This window comes from Heterocephalus glaber, unplaced genomic scaffold (genome assembly GCF_053883595.1).
Source record: "Heterocephalus glaber isolate CG9 unplaced genomic scaffold, H.glaber_assembly_v1.0 deba00001760, whole genome shotgun sequence".
Taxonomy (NCBI): domain Eukaryota; kingdom Metazoa; phylum Chordata; class Mammalia; order Rodentia; family Bathyergidae; genus Heterocephalus; species Heterocephalus glaber.
In genome coordinates, this window is record NW_028258457.1 from 7,858,356 (window position 1) to 7,870,596 (window position 12,241).

Here is a 12,241-nt window from a genome sequence, read left to right on the forward strand (position 1 = left end):
GCTAGAGGCTGTTTAGTTGGATAAAAGCTTGACGAGGAGGCGGGATTTCAGGCTGGGGCCTGCTAGCCTATTAGTCAATATCTAAGAGGGCGGGACAAGAGGCCACAGATGTGCTATCCCGATTGGTCCCAGCCTCTAGGGGGGAGGCGGGACGAAATGTCGGTTTGAGCTGACCCAAGACTAGAGGCCCCGGAGGTTCGCGTTCGACTCGCGAGCGTGGAAGTGAGGTACAGGACTCAGCCGTCTGCCGCTTGAGGTCTGGTGCCAGAGCCAGTAGTAACCGATTCTGGGTGCTCCGGGTTGAGTTCCGGGTTCCCAACGGGGCCTCTGTGTCCTAGGGATGAGATTTGAGGTTTCCCGTGACTGGAAGGAGTTTTGGGGTCGTCATGGGTCGTGTGGTGAGGTGGGGGTCTCGGCCGTTAGAGCTGGATCCTTAGGGCGATATTTGGGGATCACGGGTGAGCGGTCTCTGAAGATCAATCACTAGGGCTGCGAAATGGAGGGCTGGGGCTGAAATTGGGGGGGGGGGGTCTCCGAGGTGGCTTGGACTTTGGAGTCCACAGAGCTCGAGGTCCTGGGCGCTGACACCTGGTGGGTTGGGGTCGGGATGTCTCCCACTCCCAGCCTTGGGCTGTTTTTCCTGGGTCTCTCAAGGATCGATAGCGACCGGGTCCCTGGACTGAGAGGACTCACAGGGCAAAGGTAGAGCCCAGATTGCCTGATCCCTCCCCGCAGGGCGCAGCCATGGAGGAAGGCAGAGACCCAGGAGGCCTGGTGAAGGTGGTCCATCTGCTGGTCCTGTCTGGTGCCTGGGGCATGCAAATGTGGGTGACCTTCGCCTCAGGTAGGGACCCTTGGCCTGGCCTTCCAGGGTGGGGACAGAAATGGGAGGGGGACCTGGACAAGTCCTAACAGTTGCACGGTCCCCTGTGTCATAGGCTTCCTGCTTTTCCGAAACCTTCCCCGGCACACCTTCGGCCTAGTGCAAAGCAAACTCTTCCCTTTCTACTTCCACATCTCTATGGCCTGTGCCTTTAGCAACCTCTGCATCGCAGTTTCCCAGTGTGCCTGGGTTCAGCTTACATTCTGGGAGGCCAGCCAGGTATGTGAACTGGAGTGCTACTCTCCTCTGGAGACTTGTTTCCAAGACCCCAGTGAGCACCAGCGGTGGTATCTTTGTGCTGAAAAATGAGTGCCCCTCTTCCTGGTGGAGACAAAGCTGGGGATTGGGTATCCTTGAGCAGTGCACAGCCTGCACAACTGTCCCCAGCAGCCCTGTCTATCTCCTGATATCTCTCCATTGGCTGCTAATCCCTCTCCTTCCCATGGCTGGGCCTGCTGCCAGGCTGTAGTGACTCAGCTATGCTGGAGCTCTGACCCCAGCTCATTGTTTAAAAAACAGCCTGACTGGGAATTTAGGGTTCTCTTCCCTACCCACACATTTTCCCAGCTACAAGGCAAGGAACCATCTCTGTGTCTGGGATTTCTCTACCTTGCTCTCCCTCTGGCCCCTGTATTCCTCAGATGTGGGCAGTGAGGTAAGATAGGTATTTCAGGAATAATCTCTGGCCCTGCGTGGTGGCCCACGCCTGTCATCCCAGCACTTGGAGGCTGAGGCTGGAGGATCGCTGCTGAATTCCCCTCCACCACCCCACAGTGCTGCCTCCTGCTTCTGAGCCTCGTGCTGACTGCCATCAACGCCCGCTGGCTAGAGCCTCGCACCACGGCTGCTATGTGGGCTCTGCAGAGTGTGGAGAAGGAACGGGGTCTGGGTGGGGAGGTGCCAGGCAGCCTCCAGGGCCCCGACCCCTACCGCCAGCTGCGGGACAAGGACCCGAAGTACAGTGCTCTCCGCCAGAACTTCTTCCACTACCATGGCCTCTCCTCAATCTGCAACCTGGGCTGTGTCCTGAGCAATGGTCTCTGCCTCGCCGGCCTGGCCCTGGGCCTCCGAAGCCTCTAGCAAGGGCCCTGCACATCAATAAAGGCTTCCTTGGAAATGGCTGCTGCAGCTGTTTCTCCCTACCTGAGAAGGGGTGGGATGTGTGTGTGTGTGTGTGTGCGTGTGCGTGTGCAAGGGTAATGCTGAGAGCCTCAATTTCTCCATTCCTGTGGTGTCATGATTAGCGTTAGTGGTTGTAGCCCCTAAGCCTCCTATCATAGAGCCGGGGATGTAGCTCAGTGGCGCCCTGCCTGCCTTGCAAGCGCAAGGTCCTGAGTTTGATCCCCTGTACTGAAAAAATATATATTGCTCATTTATTCAGCACCTTCTTTATGCCAGGCATGGTGTTGACCATTGCAGTACTGTGTATTATTATTTTCTTTTCTATCATTATCATCATTGTTATTGTTGTCATGGATTTTTAGAGACAGGGTCTCTCTATGTAGTTCAGGCTGGCTCATAGTGATCCTCTTGCCTCAGTCTCCCGAGTGCTGAAATTACTGTGAAAAGAGCTCTTAACTAAGCGCCCTTAAGAGTACTGAGCAGGGCCGGGGATTTGGCTCAGTGGTTTTGCCGCCTGCTGTGCAAGTGCAAGGACCCGAGTTCGATCCCCGGTGCCAAAAAAAAAGAAAAAAGAAAAAGAGTATTGAACAAAGGTGTTTAGCCCACTTTTGAGCCTGGCATCGCACAGACTCAGAGCTGCATCCTCACCAACCCTATGAGGGGGACCTGTTGCTTTGGGACAGATGTGGAAACAGTCCCAGAGCGGTTAAGTAACGTCCAAAGTCACAAAACTACAAAGTGATAGATCTAGGATTCAAAACTGGCTCTGGAATCTGAGCCTTTTTTTTTTTTAAATGAGACACAGGCTTGCTGTGGAGTGCACGCTGACCTTGAACTCAAGGCGATTCTCCTGCTTCAGCCTCCCAAAGTGTGTTACAGGTATGCACTACCAATGCCAAGGTAGAATCTATGCTCTTAACTGCTGTACACATACGGTAATAGGAACTCTTGCTGGTGATGCTGCTCCCCTGACCTTGTGGATAGCATTCTTGAGGCCCTGGGTTTCATTCCAAGCACTGCAAAAAAGAAACAAGAAAGAGAGAGAGAGGAGCGAGAAAGGAAGGAAGAAAAAAGAAGAAAGAGAAAGAAAGCAAGCGCCAGGAAGAAGGAGCTGTTGCTGCTTGGGCCGGGCTGCCTCTGGGCGTCCGGACCGCTTCCCGCCCCTCCCGCCCGTTATCGACAAACCCCGCCCTCTATCCCCCGCCCACCGGTGGCCCCGCCCCTCCGCCTGGGCGGAGCCCGCGCGGGATCCGGGTGGCTGCTGGAGACGGGCCGCGGCTGCGGGGCTGCGGGGCGGGGGTCGTGGCGGAGGCAGTGAGTTCGGAGCCGGATTCCCGCGGGCAGCGCCCTGTCGCCTCGTGACCCCGGGCGGGAGCGCACCTCGCTCGGCGCCTGCGCGTTCCAGCAGGTCCGTCCACCGAGCGTGGGGGCTGGGGAAGGAAGTCGGGGTGCGGGAAGGCGGTCTGAGGAGCAGAGGGGGGCTGCGCGGCGCCCCTTCCTCGCCCGCTCCCAGCTGGGCTCCTCGAGCCGCGGGAGTGGGGCGCGGGCCGGACAGGTGCCCAGATGGGGCCCCACGATGGACCATATGGTGATGGGGGAGGAGGCTGAGCGCCCTTGCACCCCTGGGGGGCCCCAGAGCAGTGAACGGGGACAGATCGCGCCCGCAGGACCCTGGCAGCCTGGCCTGCGTGAGGAGGGTCGGCAGAGGGTCGGACCGGAGGAGGGGGCGCTGCGACCCGAAGAGGTGCTGTGGGGTGGGCGGGGACCCCAGCCTGGTGGCCCTGCCCAGCGGGCGTCACCGCTGCCCCTCCTCAAACTCGTTCTCCCGGAACACGGGTGGGGCCCATTGGGTCCTCGTTTAAAATGGAAAAAAAAAAAAAAAGCCTCAAAGGCGATTGAGAAACGGCTTGGCCTGAGCTTGCTCTGTGTCGGTGCAGGCCGTTCTGTGCTGTCCAGGCAGCGACGGCCAGGGAGACTGAGGCCTGCGGAGGGGATGAGGGTCGAGGGGGCGCCTGGGGCCCTGGGAGGCAGCAGGACCAGGAGTGGGAAACTGTGGTCGCAGTGTGGGCCTGGTGGTGATCAGGTGGCTGCGATCATTTCCTTGGATCCGAGGACTCTGGCTCCTGCCTCCCTGCCCCTTGGACAAACAGAACCCGCAGGTTCCCACTGGCGCGGAGAGCAGGGCTCTAAACTCGGGGCCGTGTCCGCAGAGCCCCCCTGGCCCTGGGGAGGGGGAAAAGGCTAAGCTGGGCTGGGGTGGGGGCAGGGCGGGCACCCGCCAAAGTCAACACTCAGGCCTGAGGGTGCTGCAGCAGCTGCCAGGGTCCCCCTGCGCCAGCTCACACCTGGGCTGCACCAGCTGCTCACCCGGGGGCAAAGTCCATTTGGCCTCCGAAGACTTCCTTGGTGGCCGCTAGAGATGCCTGTCCCCCTCACACACACACCCCGGCCCCGTATTTGAGCCCTTTGCCAGAGCTTTGGGGTTCAAAACAGGAGCCCCCTCCAAGCTGGGCATGATGGTGGCTACTTGTAATCCCAGCACTCAGGAGGCTGAAGCAGGAGGATCGCTGTGAGTTTGAGGCCAGCCTGGGCTCCCTAGTGAGACCCCATCTCAAAAACAAACAAACAAGCAAACAAAAAGCTCAGTTTCACTTTTGCATGAAGATTAAGCAGGAATTGAGTGTCAGCTATATCCCTGGCACTGTTTTATGCCCATTAAGTGAATTAATAACCTCCCACTGGAAGGCATGTGATGCCCCAGGGTGGGTTTTGTCCTGTCTTATTTGCAGCTATGTCACTGCGGTGAGCAGGGCCTGGCACAGAACTGCACTCAGTACATGTTTGTTGAATGACTAAAGAAACTCATTTTAGGCTCCCAATCATGTGGTTTTTCAGGTTGGGATTATGACAAACATCCCGTTTTCCAAAAGAGGGTGTTCAGCCAGGGTTCCTTGGCCTCCAACTGGCAGAGCCGGGATTTGAACCCAGGCCAAGTGGATCCATTGGGGCCCTTAAGAGTATTCGGTTCCCCCTGCAGGGCTTCTGTCTTCCCCAGCTCCCCGAGGTCCCTGGCAAGATGGCATCAGCCGGAGACCCCACTGCGGGCCCTCGGGATGCCGCTGACCAGAATTTCGACTACATGTTCAAGCTCCTGCTGATTGGCAACAGCAGCGTGGGCAAGACATCTTTCCTCTTCCGATACGCTGACGACTCCTTCACCCCCGCCTTTGTCAGCACTGTGGGCATCGACTTCAAGGTCAAGACCGTCTACCGCCACGACAAGAGGATCAAGCTGCAGATCTGGGTGGGCCGGGCATCGGGCCTGGGTCTGGGAGTCGCAAGGGCTGGGGCTTAGGGTGGTGGGCGGGGTCCCTACCCCAGGTGCATTTGGATTGCTAGTGACCCCGGAGGCCATGAAAACAGGTTGGTGCCTTCCCCATCAGACTGGGCTGTGAGCAGGGCACTGTGTCCATCACGGCCCGAGGGAGGGCTTGGATCCTTGTATCAGCAGCAGCATGGCTTCCGGCTGCCTAACAGCTGCTGTTTGGCAGGACACGGCAGGCCAGGAGCGCTACAGGACCATCACCACAGCCTACTACCGCGGAGCCATGGGCTTCCTGCTCATGTATGACATCTCCAACCAGGAGTCCTTTGCCGCCGTGCAGGACTGGTGAGTCTTCCTGACTCCTGAACCCTGACATCTGACCTTTGCCCTCTCCCCCTGACCCACTACTGCCCTTGCTCATGACCCACAACTGCACAGGGCCACACAAATCAAGACCTACTCCTGGGACAATGCTCAGGTCATCCTGGTGGGAAACAAATGTGACCTGGAGGACGAGCGGGTTGTGCCTACGGAGGACGGCTGGAGACTCGCCAATGACCTTGGTTAGTTCGAAACCTGGGCTGCAGGACATGGGTTTCTCACAATCAAATCTTATTCCTATCCTCAAGTTCCAGGTCCAACAACCATTATCAATCCTTTGAGGATCTGTCCAGAAATATATCCACGGGTGTGCCACCTTCTCTATTTCAGAAGTTTTTGGGGTTTTTTTTGGTTATTTGAGATGGGGGTCTCACTCTGTAGTTAGTTCAGTCTGGCCTCGAACTCAGCAATCCTCCTGCCTCAGCCTCCCAAATTTCTGTGCGTAAGTGAAGTTTCCCTGGGACACAGCCACACACAAACCCATTTATGTACTGTTTGTGGCAATGTCTGTGCTGCATTAGCAGGGCCTTGTAGTTAAAACAGACTATGTGTGCCGGGGATTTAGCTCAGTGGTTCCACCGCCTGCCTCGAAAGCCCAAAGTCCTGAGTTCAATCCCCAGTACCAAAAAAAAAAAGGTTTCATCCAAAAAATAAAAATTAAAAATAGGGCCAGGGATTTAGCTCAGTGGTTCCGCCGCCTGCCTCACAAGCACAAGGACCCCAGTTTGATCCCTGGTACCAATAAATAAATAAATAAATAAATAAATAAATAAATAAATAAATAAGACTGTATGGGCCACAGAGCCTAAAGTCTTCATTATTTGGCCGTTTGCAGGGAAAATTTGCTGATCTTTCAGCTGAAATCTACAATCATCCTCTTTCCCTTTTCTTTTTCTTTTGTTTTCTTTCTTTCTTTCTTTCTTTCTTTCTTTCTTTCTTTTTTTTGAGATGGGGTCTTGCTATGTTGCCGAGGCAGGACTTCAATACACAGGCTCTAGCAATTCTCCTGCCTCAGCCTCCTGAGTAGCTGGAACTACAGGCTGGTGCCACCGTACCTGGCTACAAACTGCTACCTGGACACTTGTAGCCACCGAGTTGTGACAGAGATTCTTGAGATTCTCCAGACCAGGGCTGCCGCTGCAGATCTTTATCAGCATCAGTCACACCAACACCACTGTTCCCATTTTACAGATGAGCAGACTGAAGTTCAGAGAGGCTAAGACACTCAGCCCAGGTTGCACAGCAGTATAAAGGGCAGACTGGGGAACCCAAATGTGAGGGATGCCACGGCCTGGACCCTGGCCCAGGGGTCTCACACGTATTCCTACCTTGTCTCCCTCCAGGGTTCGAGTTCTTTGAGGCCAGTGCCAAGGAGAACATCAACGTGAAGCAGGTGTTTGAGCGCCTGGTGGATGTCATCTGCGAGAAGATGAACGAATCCTTGGAAGCCAGCTCCAGCCCAGGCAGCAATGGGAAAGGCCCAGCCCTAGGGGACCCTGTGCCACCCCAGCCCAGCAGCTGTGGCTGTTAGGGGCAGCCTTGGCCCCCACCTGCCTCATCTGCCGCCTCAGGGACTGTGACCCAGGCATGAGCCACAAGAGCTGTTCCCAAGCTCAGGGCCCCTTCTTCTCTCCCATCTACTACTCCCCAGCCTGGAATGGCTGACTTCCTGTGTCACCACCATGCTTAACCCCAGGGGCTCGGCTCAGCATTGCAGGCAGCAGCCTGGGGACATTGTCATACACAAGCTTGCTGCTTTCCAAGGCCTTTTAGTGGGGTGGCTGCTGGAGCATGTCCCACCATGCCTGGGAAAGAGGCCTCTATAGTGCCTTCTAGGATAGAAACACTTTCTGGGGACATTCTGTGCTGGGCATTGCCTGGTGTGTAGGAGTCTGCGGAAAGTGTCATGATGCAGGTTCTCTCTGAAGAGGCAGAGGCAGCCTCTCTTTCTCAGGACCCCCAGCTTAGCCTTGCGCCTTCCATGTGACCCCCCAAATGCCAAGGCTTTAGCATGAGATCACGATTCAAGGCCCCACAGACCCCTCCCTCTGGCTGGCAGATTGAATACTAAAGCCCATTTTCCTGTTATAGAAGGGATGGGGACCTGGGTGTAGTGGTGCACACCTGTCATTCCAGCACTCAGGAGACTGAGGCAGGAGGATTGCTGAGAGTTCCAGGGCAGCCTGGGCGACATAGCAAGACATTGTCTCCAAAAGAAGGGACAGGAAGTTCAGCTGCCCCTGGCACAGAAACTCCAAAAGTGCCTTCCATGCTTCAAGCCGTCCACATCATTCCTGACCCCTCATGCTTGGGTTGATCCTGGATTGAATACTGGACTTTGGGGTATTTCGGGGAGGCCGGGAATCAGCTGCACCTTAGTGTTTCCTTTTTGCCTGGCGTTAACCTCAGAGCCGGAGCCCAGACCCTCCCGCCCAGGCACCATCTGGCTGGTTGTATTTTAAGCAACATCTTTCCAAATCTCACATCCTGCTCGAAAAGGAACTTGAGCAATATTCCCACCGCCCATGCTTGCCTAGGACTTTCTTCCTTTTTTCCTTCCTTCCTTCCTTCCTCGTCTGTGTGGTCCTGGGGATGGAGCCCATCGCCTCATCCAGGCTAAGCCGGTCCTCTACCTCTGAGCTCCATTCCCTGCTCCTTTTTAATTTTGACAGGAGGTGTTGTTAAGTTGTTAGGCTGGCCTCAAACTTGTGATCCTCCCACCTCAGCCTCCCTGGTAGCTGGGAATCTGGGTGAACACTGCCACTCCAGGGCTGCCTGTGACTTTCTGATGTCAGGACTCAGGCTTCTTCAACTGGAGGATCCGGTGTCCGTTTCCGGAGCTGTGGCATCCTTGGGTCCAGGGCTGTGACATTCATGCTAACGGAGAAGTCGCCTCTGAGGGCCTCTGCGGGGGTCAGGCGGGGTGGTGAGAGGGCGGGTTATGCAGCTTGCTTTTGTCACCTGCATTCTGTGGATGCAGCCGAGGAGAGGCAGGTCCTCGTGCTAATGCGGGATGGGCTGTGAGCAGTGTCAGGGAGTCCTGGGACCCTGGTCCAGAGCACACCCAAGCCCACTTCTGGTGGCATGGCACCTGCTTCTGGCCCTCAACACCAACCAGAACCCCCTAACAGGACCGCACTGTGCCGACGGTCTGAGGAGATGGCTTGTGTCCCCAGCTCCCCCGACTCCATCCCCCAAGTTCCTGTTGCCAAAGTGACTTCCTGTAGCCTTTGTGCCTCTCTCCCCCAGGGGTATCTGAGTGCTAAAGGCTCGTTTAAGTTCACATTTATTTCTAGGGAGCTCCGTGTACCCCACACCAGGAGCTGCCCGTAGAACTTTACAGCGAGATTTTTGCACACCCAGAAATTGAATGATTACCCGGCATGGTGCCACACACCTGTAATTCCCAGCACTTGGGAGGCTGAGGCAGGAAGATTGCCCTGAGTTCAAGTTCAGCCTGGGCTACACTTGCAGACCCTGTCTCTAAAAAAAAAAAAAAAAGTCTTCTAGAGTTCAGCTTCAAGTAGCAGCAGAGAGATCTGCTTTGAGGTTCGCTCAAGAGTGGAAATAATATAGGAAAAATTGTGTTTGTTTCTTCTTTTTTTCTTTGTACCAGGGATTGAACTCAGGACCTTGCGCTTGCGAGGCAGGGGGCCGAACCACTGAGCTAAATCCCCGGCCCATGTTTGTTTCTTCTAAAAATAAATCAGGTTTCCCATGGTGTGATTAGAGAGGGAGGCTCCCCTCATGATGGTCACTAGGGAACTAAAACGGGGGTCCTCGGAGGTCGCTGAGGGGGAGGGAGGGTTAAGTTCATAGATGGAAATCACCAGGCCCTGGAAAAGCTCCCGCGGAAGAGCGCGCACCTGTGCCTTAGCGCCCGGCCCCTCCCCCCCAGGACCATTTCTTCCTCTGCTTAGAAAAGCAAGTAAAGGATAAAATCCAGTCCTGGTCTTGCAATGACGATTCTGCTCCGTAGCGGCCCCTAGCGATTCTGAGACACACTACTCTGACCACAGCGGGCCGTGTACACCCTCCGTGAGGTGCTACATACGCAATTCCTTGATATCCATAGGGAAAAACGTGCATTTTCTCCACATAAGAAAAAATAAAGAAGTTATGCCAAAGTGCAGTTGTTCTTTTATTTCCTGTAGTGAATGGCAGCTTCCAGGAAAGGGGCTGTTCCGAATGCCCAGCAACCAACGAGTGGATAAAGATGTGGTTTTTATACAATGGAGTACTACTCTGCCATAAAGAAGGATGAGCTTGAGACATTTCTAGCTCAATGGATGGACCTGGAGACCATACTCTTAAGTGAAATCGATCACACATGTTTAAATACCGCACTGTTTCTCTGGTGTCGGAAACTGAAAGTGGAAATAAGGACTAAAATGTATAATAGATACTGGGAAATGGGAAGAAAGTGTTCAAATGGGAAGGGGAGTAAGGGAGGAGGGAGGGAGAAAGGAAAGAAGGGACAAGAAAAAAGAATAGAAGGAAAAATGGAAACAAAGCTTTTGTATATAAGGAGGGGAAGAGGGATTGAAGGAAGAGAGGAGAACGGGAAAAGAAGCAGCAGCAAGAGATATCATGTACAGGTACAAATTCCCTACGATGAAAGTGATCATTATGTAATTCTAAAATACCATTGTATGTTTTGCTTCAAAAAGAAAGGGGGTGTTGTTCACAGGGCGGTAGAAGGTCTGCTGCGGCCCCTCAGGAAGCCCGAGGCTGACCCTAGCTGTACTGGCCCTCACCATGGCTCTGCACAGCTACCATCTCACCTCAGAAGGCTGAGACAGGAGGATCAAGAGCTTGAGGCAGCCCCGGGCAACTTCAAGAGACAGTCTCAAAATAAAAACCTTGAAAGGGCTTGGGGTGCAGTGCAGTAGCAGAGCACTTGCTTGGCCTACTCGAGTCCATGGGTTTTTTTGTTTTGTTTTGTTTTTGGTACCGGGGATCAAACTCTGGACCTTGTGCTTGCGAAGCAGGTGGTAGAACAATTGAGCTAAATCCCCGGCCCCCTAGTCCTTTTTTAATTTTTATTTGGAGACAAGATCTCGCTAAGTTGCCCAGGTTGGTCTTGAACTTGCAGTCCCACTGCCTCAGCCTCCTGAGTAGCTGCAATAATAGCTACTCCTGGCCAGTCTGGAATACATAGTGAGAGGCTCAAAAAAAATTTTTAAATAAATATTTGGCTTTTGTCCCCAGTGGTTCCTGGCACACAGCTCCTAAAGCCCTGACATCTTTTGCATGTCACTGAGATGATGATTGTGAATAGGGGGCCCTGGAGAGCTTAGGAGGGAGCTGGTCACCAGGAAGACTTTAGGGCCAGCCATCCCCCCTCCCATCCCCACCTCCCCTGCCACCTCTTGGGGGACAGAGGGACAGCACAGTAAGCCAATCAGTGAATCAATGGTTTCCTTGTGATGAGACCTCCATAAAACCCTTAAGTGATGACAGCCATGGTGGCGCACACCTGTCACCCCAGCACTCTGGGAGGCTAAGGCAGGAGGGTCACAAGTTCACGTCCAGCCTGGGCAATTTGGTGACTTAGAGAGACCTTGTCTCAAAATAAAAGTTTAGATTCCATCTCACTCCTGAAAGAAAGGCTGTTAACAAAAAGTCAACCAACAACAAATGCTGGAGAGGCTGTGGGGGAAAAGGAACCCTTCTCTATGGTTGGGAGTGTAGACTGGTGTGACCAGTGTGGAAATCAGCGTGGAGATTCCTCAAAAAGTTAAATTAGGGCCGGAGATTTAGATCAGTGGTTCCACTGCCTGCCTCCCAAGCGGAAGGACCTGAGTTCAATCCCTGATACCAAAAAAAAAAGCTAAATTTAGAGGTTCCATTTGACCCAGCTATTCCCCTACTGGGTATCTTCCCCAAAGAATTAAAAGAATCATACCACAGTGATATATGTCCACCCATGTTTTCTTTTTCTTTTTTCTTTTTTTTTGGTACTGGGGATCAAACTCGGGTCCTTAAGCTTGCGAGGCAGGCGGTGGAACCACTGAGCTAAGTCCCCAGCCCATCTGCACCCATGTTTATAGCGGCACAGTTTGTAATACCTAAAGCTTGGAAACAGCCCAAACGTCCAACAATTGATGAATAGATAAAGAAGCTGTGGTTTTTTATATAGCAGAGTACTAGTCTGCCGTAAAGAAGGATGAGCTTGAGACATTTCTAGCTTAATGGATGCACCTTGAGAGCATACTTTTTCTTTTTTTTTTTTTTTGTACCAGGGATCAAACTCAGGACCTTGCACTTTCCAGGCAAGTGCGGCACCACTGAGCTAAATCCCCAGCCATACTCTTAAGCGAAATAAATCTATCACACGTGGTTAAATCCTGCATTGTTTCTCTGGCGTGAGAAACTGGGTGGGAAATAAGGACCAAAATGTATAACAGACATCGGAATGTTCAAATGAGAAGGGAAACAAGGGAGGGACGAGGGAAAAAAGAATAGAAGGGGGAAATGGAAACAAAGCGTTTGTATACAAGGAGGGGAAGAGGGGTCACGGGGGATGG

The 12,241-nt window shown here is 53.7% G+C and overlaps 2 protein-coding genes across 7 annotated transcripts; both read left to right on the plus strand.

Moving 5' to 3' along the window:
* Window positions 1–21: 21 nt before the first annotated feature.
* Tmem205 (transmembrane protein 205) lies at window positions 22–2,000 on the plus strand. 4 transcript variants are annotated; one of them, XM_004865576.4, is made up of 4 exons: window positions 22–227; window positions 736–844; window positions 939–1,102; window positions 1,658–2,000. In XM_004865576.4, exons 2-4 carry the CDS (start codon window positions 745–747, stop codon window positions 1,961–1,963), a joined length of 570 nt encoding a protein of 189 aa, XP_004865633.1. In that variant the 5' UTR covers window positions 22–227; window positions 736–744; the 3' UTR covers window positions 1,964–2,000. The 4 variants fall into 4 exon arrangements, with proteins under 4 accessions (XP_004865633.1, XP_004865632.1, XP_087057810.1 ...); XM_004865575.4 differs by having other exon boundaries at window positions 53–256; XM_087201684.1 differs by having other exon boundaries at window positions 216–403.
* A 1,254-nt stretch (window positions 2,001–3,254) lies between these two features.
* Window positions 3,255–9,838, plus strand: Rab3d (RAB3D, member RAS oncogene family). 3 transcript variants are annotated; one of them, XM_004865573.4, is made up of 5 exons: window positions 3,255–3,413; window positions 5,061–5,309; window positions 5,557–5,675; window positions 5,769–5,893; window positions 7,055–9,838. In XM_004865573.4, the coding sequence occupies exons 2-5, from the start codon at window positions 5,082–5,084 to the stop codon at window positions 7,240–7,242; spliced, it is 660 nt and encodes a 219-aa protein (XP_004865630.1). In that variant the 5' UTR covers window positions 3,255–3,413; window positions 5,061–5,081; the 3' UTR covers window positions 7,243–9,838. The 3 variants fall into 3 exon arrangements, with proteins under 3 accessions (XP_004865630.1, XP_004865629.1, XP_087057809.1); XM_004865572.4 differs by having other exon boundaries at window positions 3,256–3,413; window positions 5,043–5,309; XM_087201683.1 differs by lacking the exon at window positions 3,255–3,413 and adding an exon at window positions 3,473–3,749 and having other exon boundaries at window positions 5,043–5,309.
* Window positions 9,839–12,241: the final 2,403 nt, after the last annotated feature.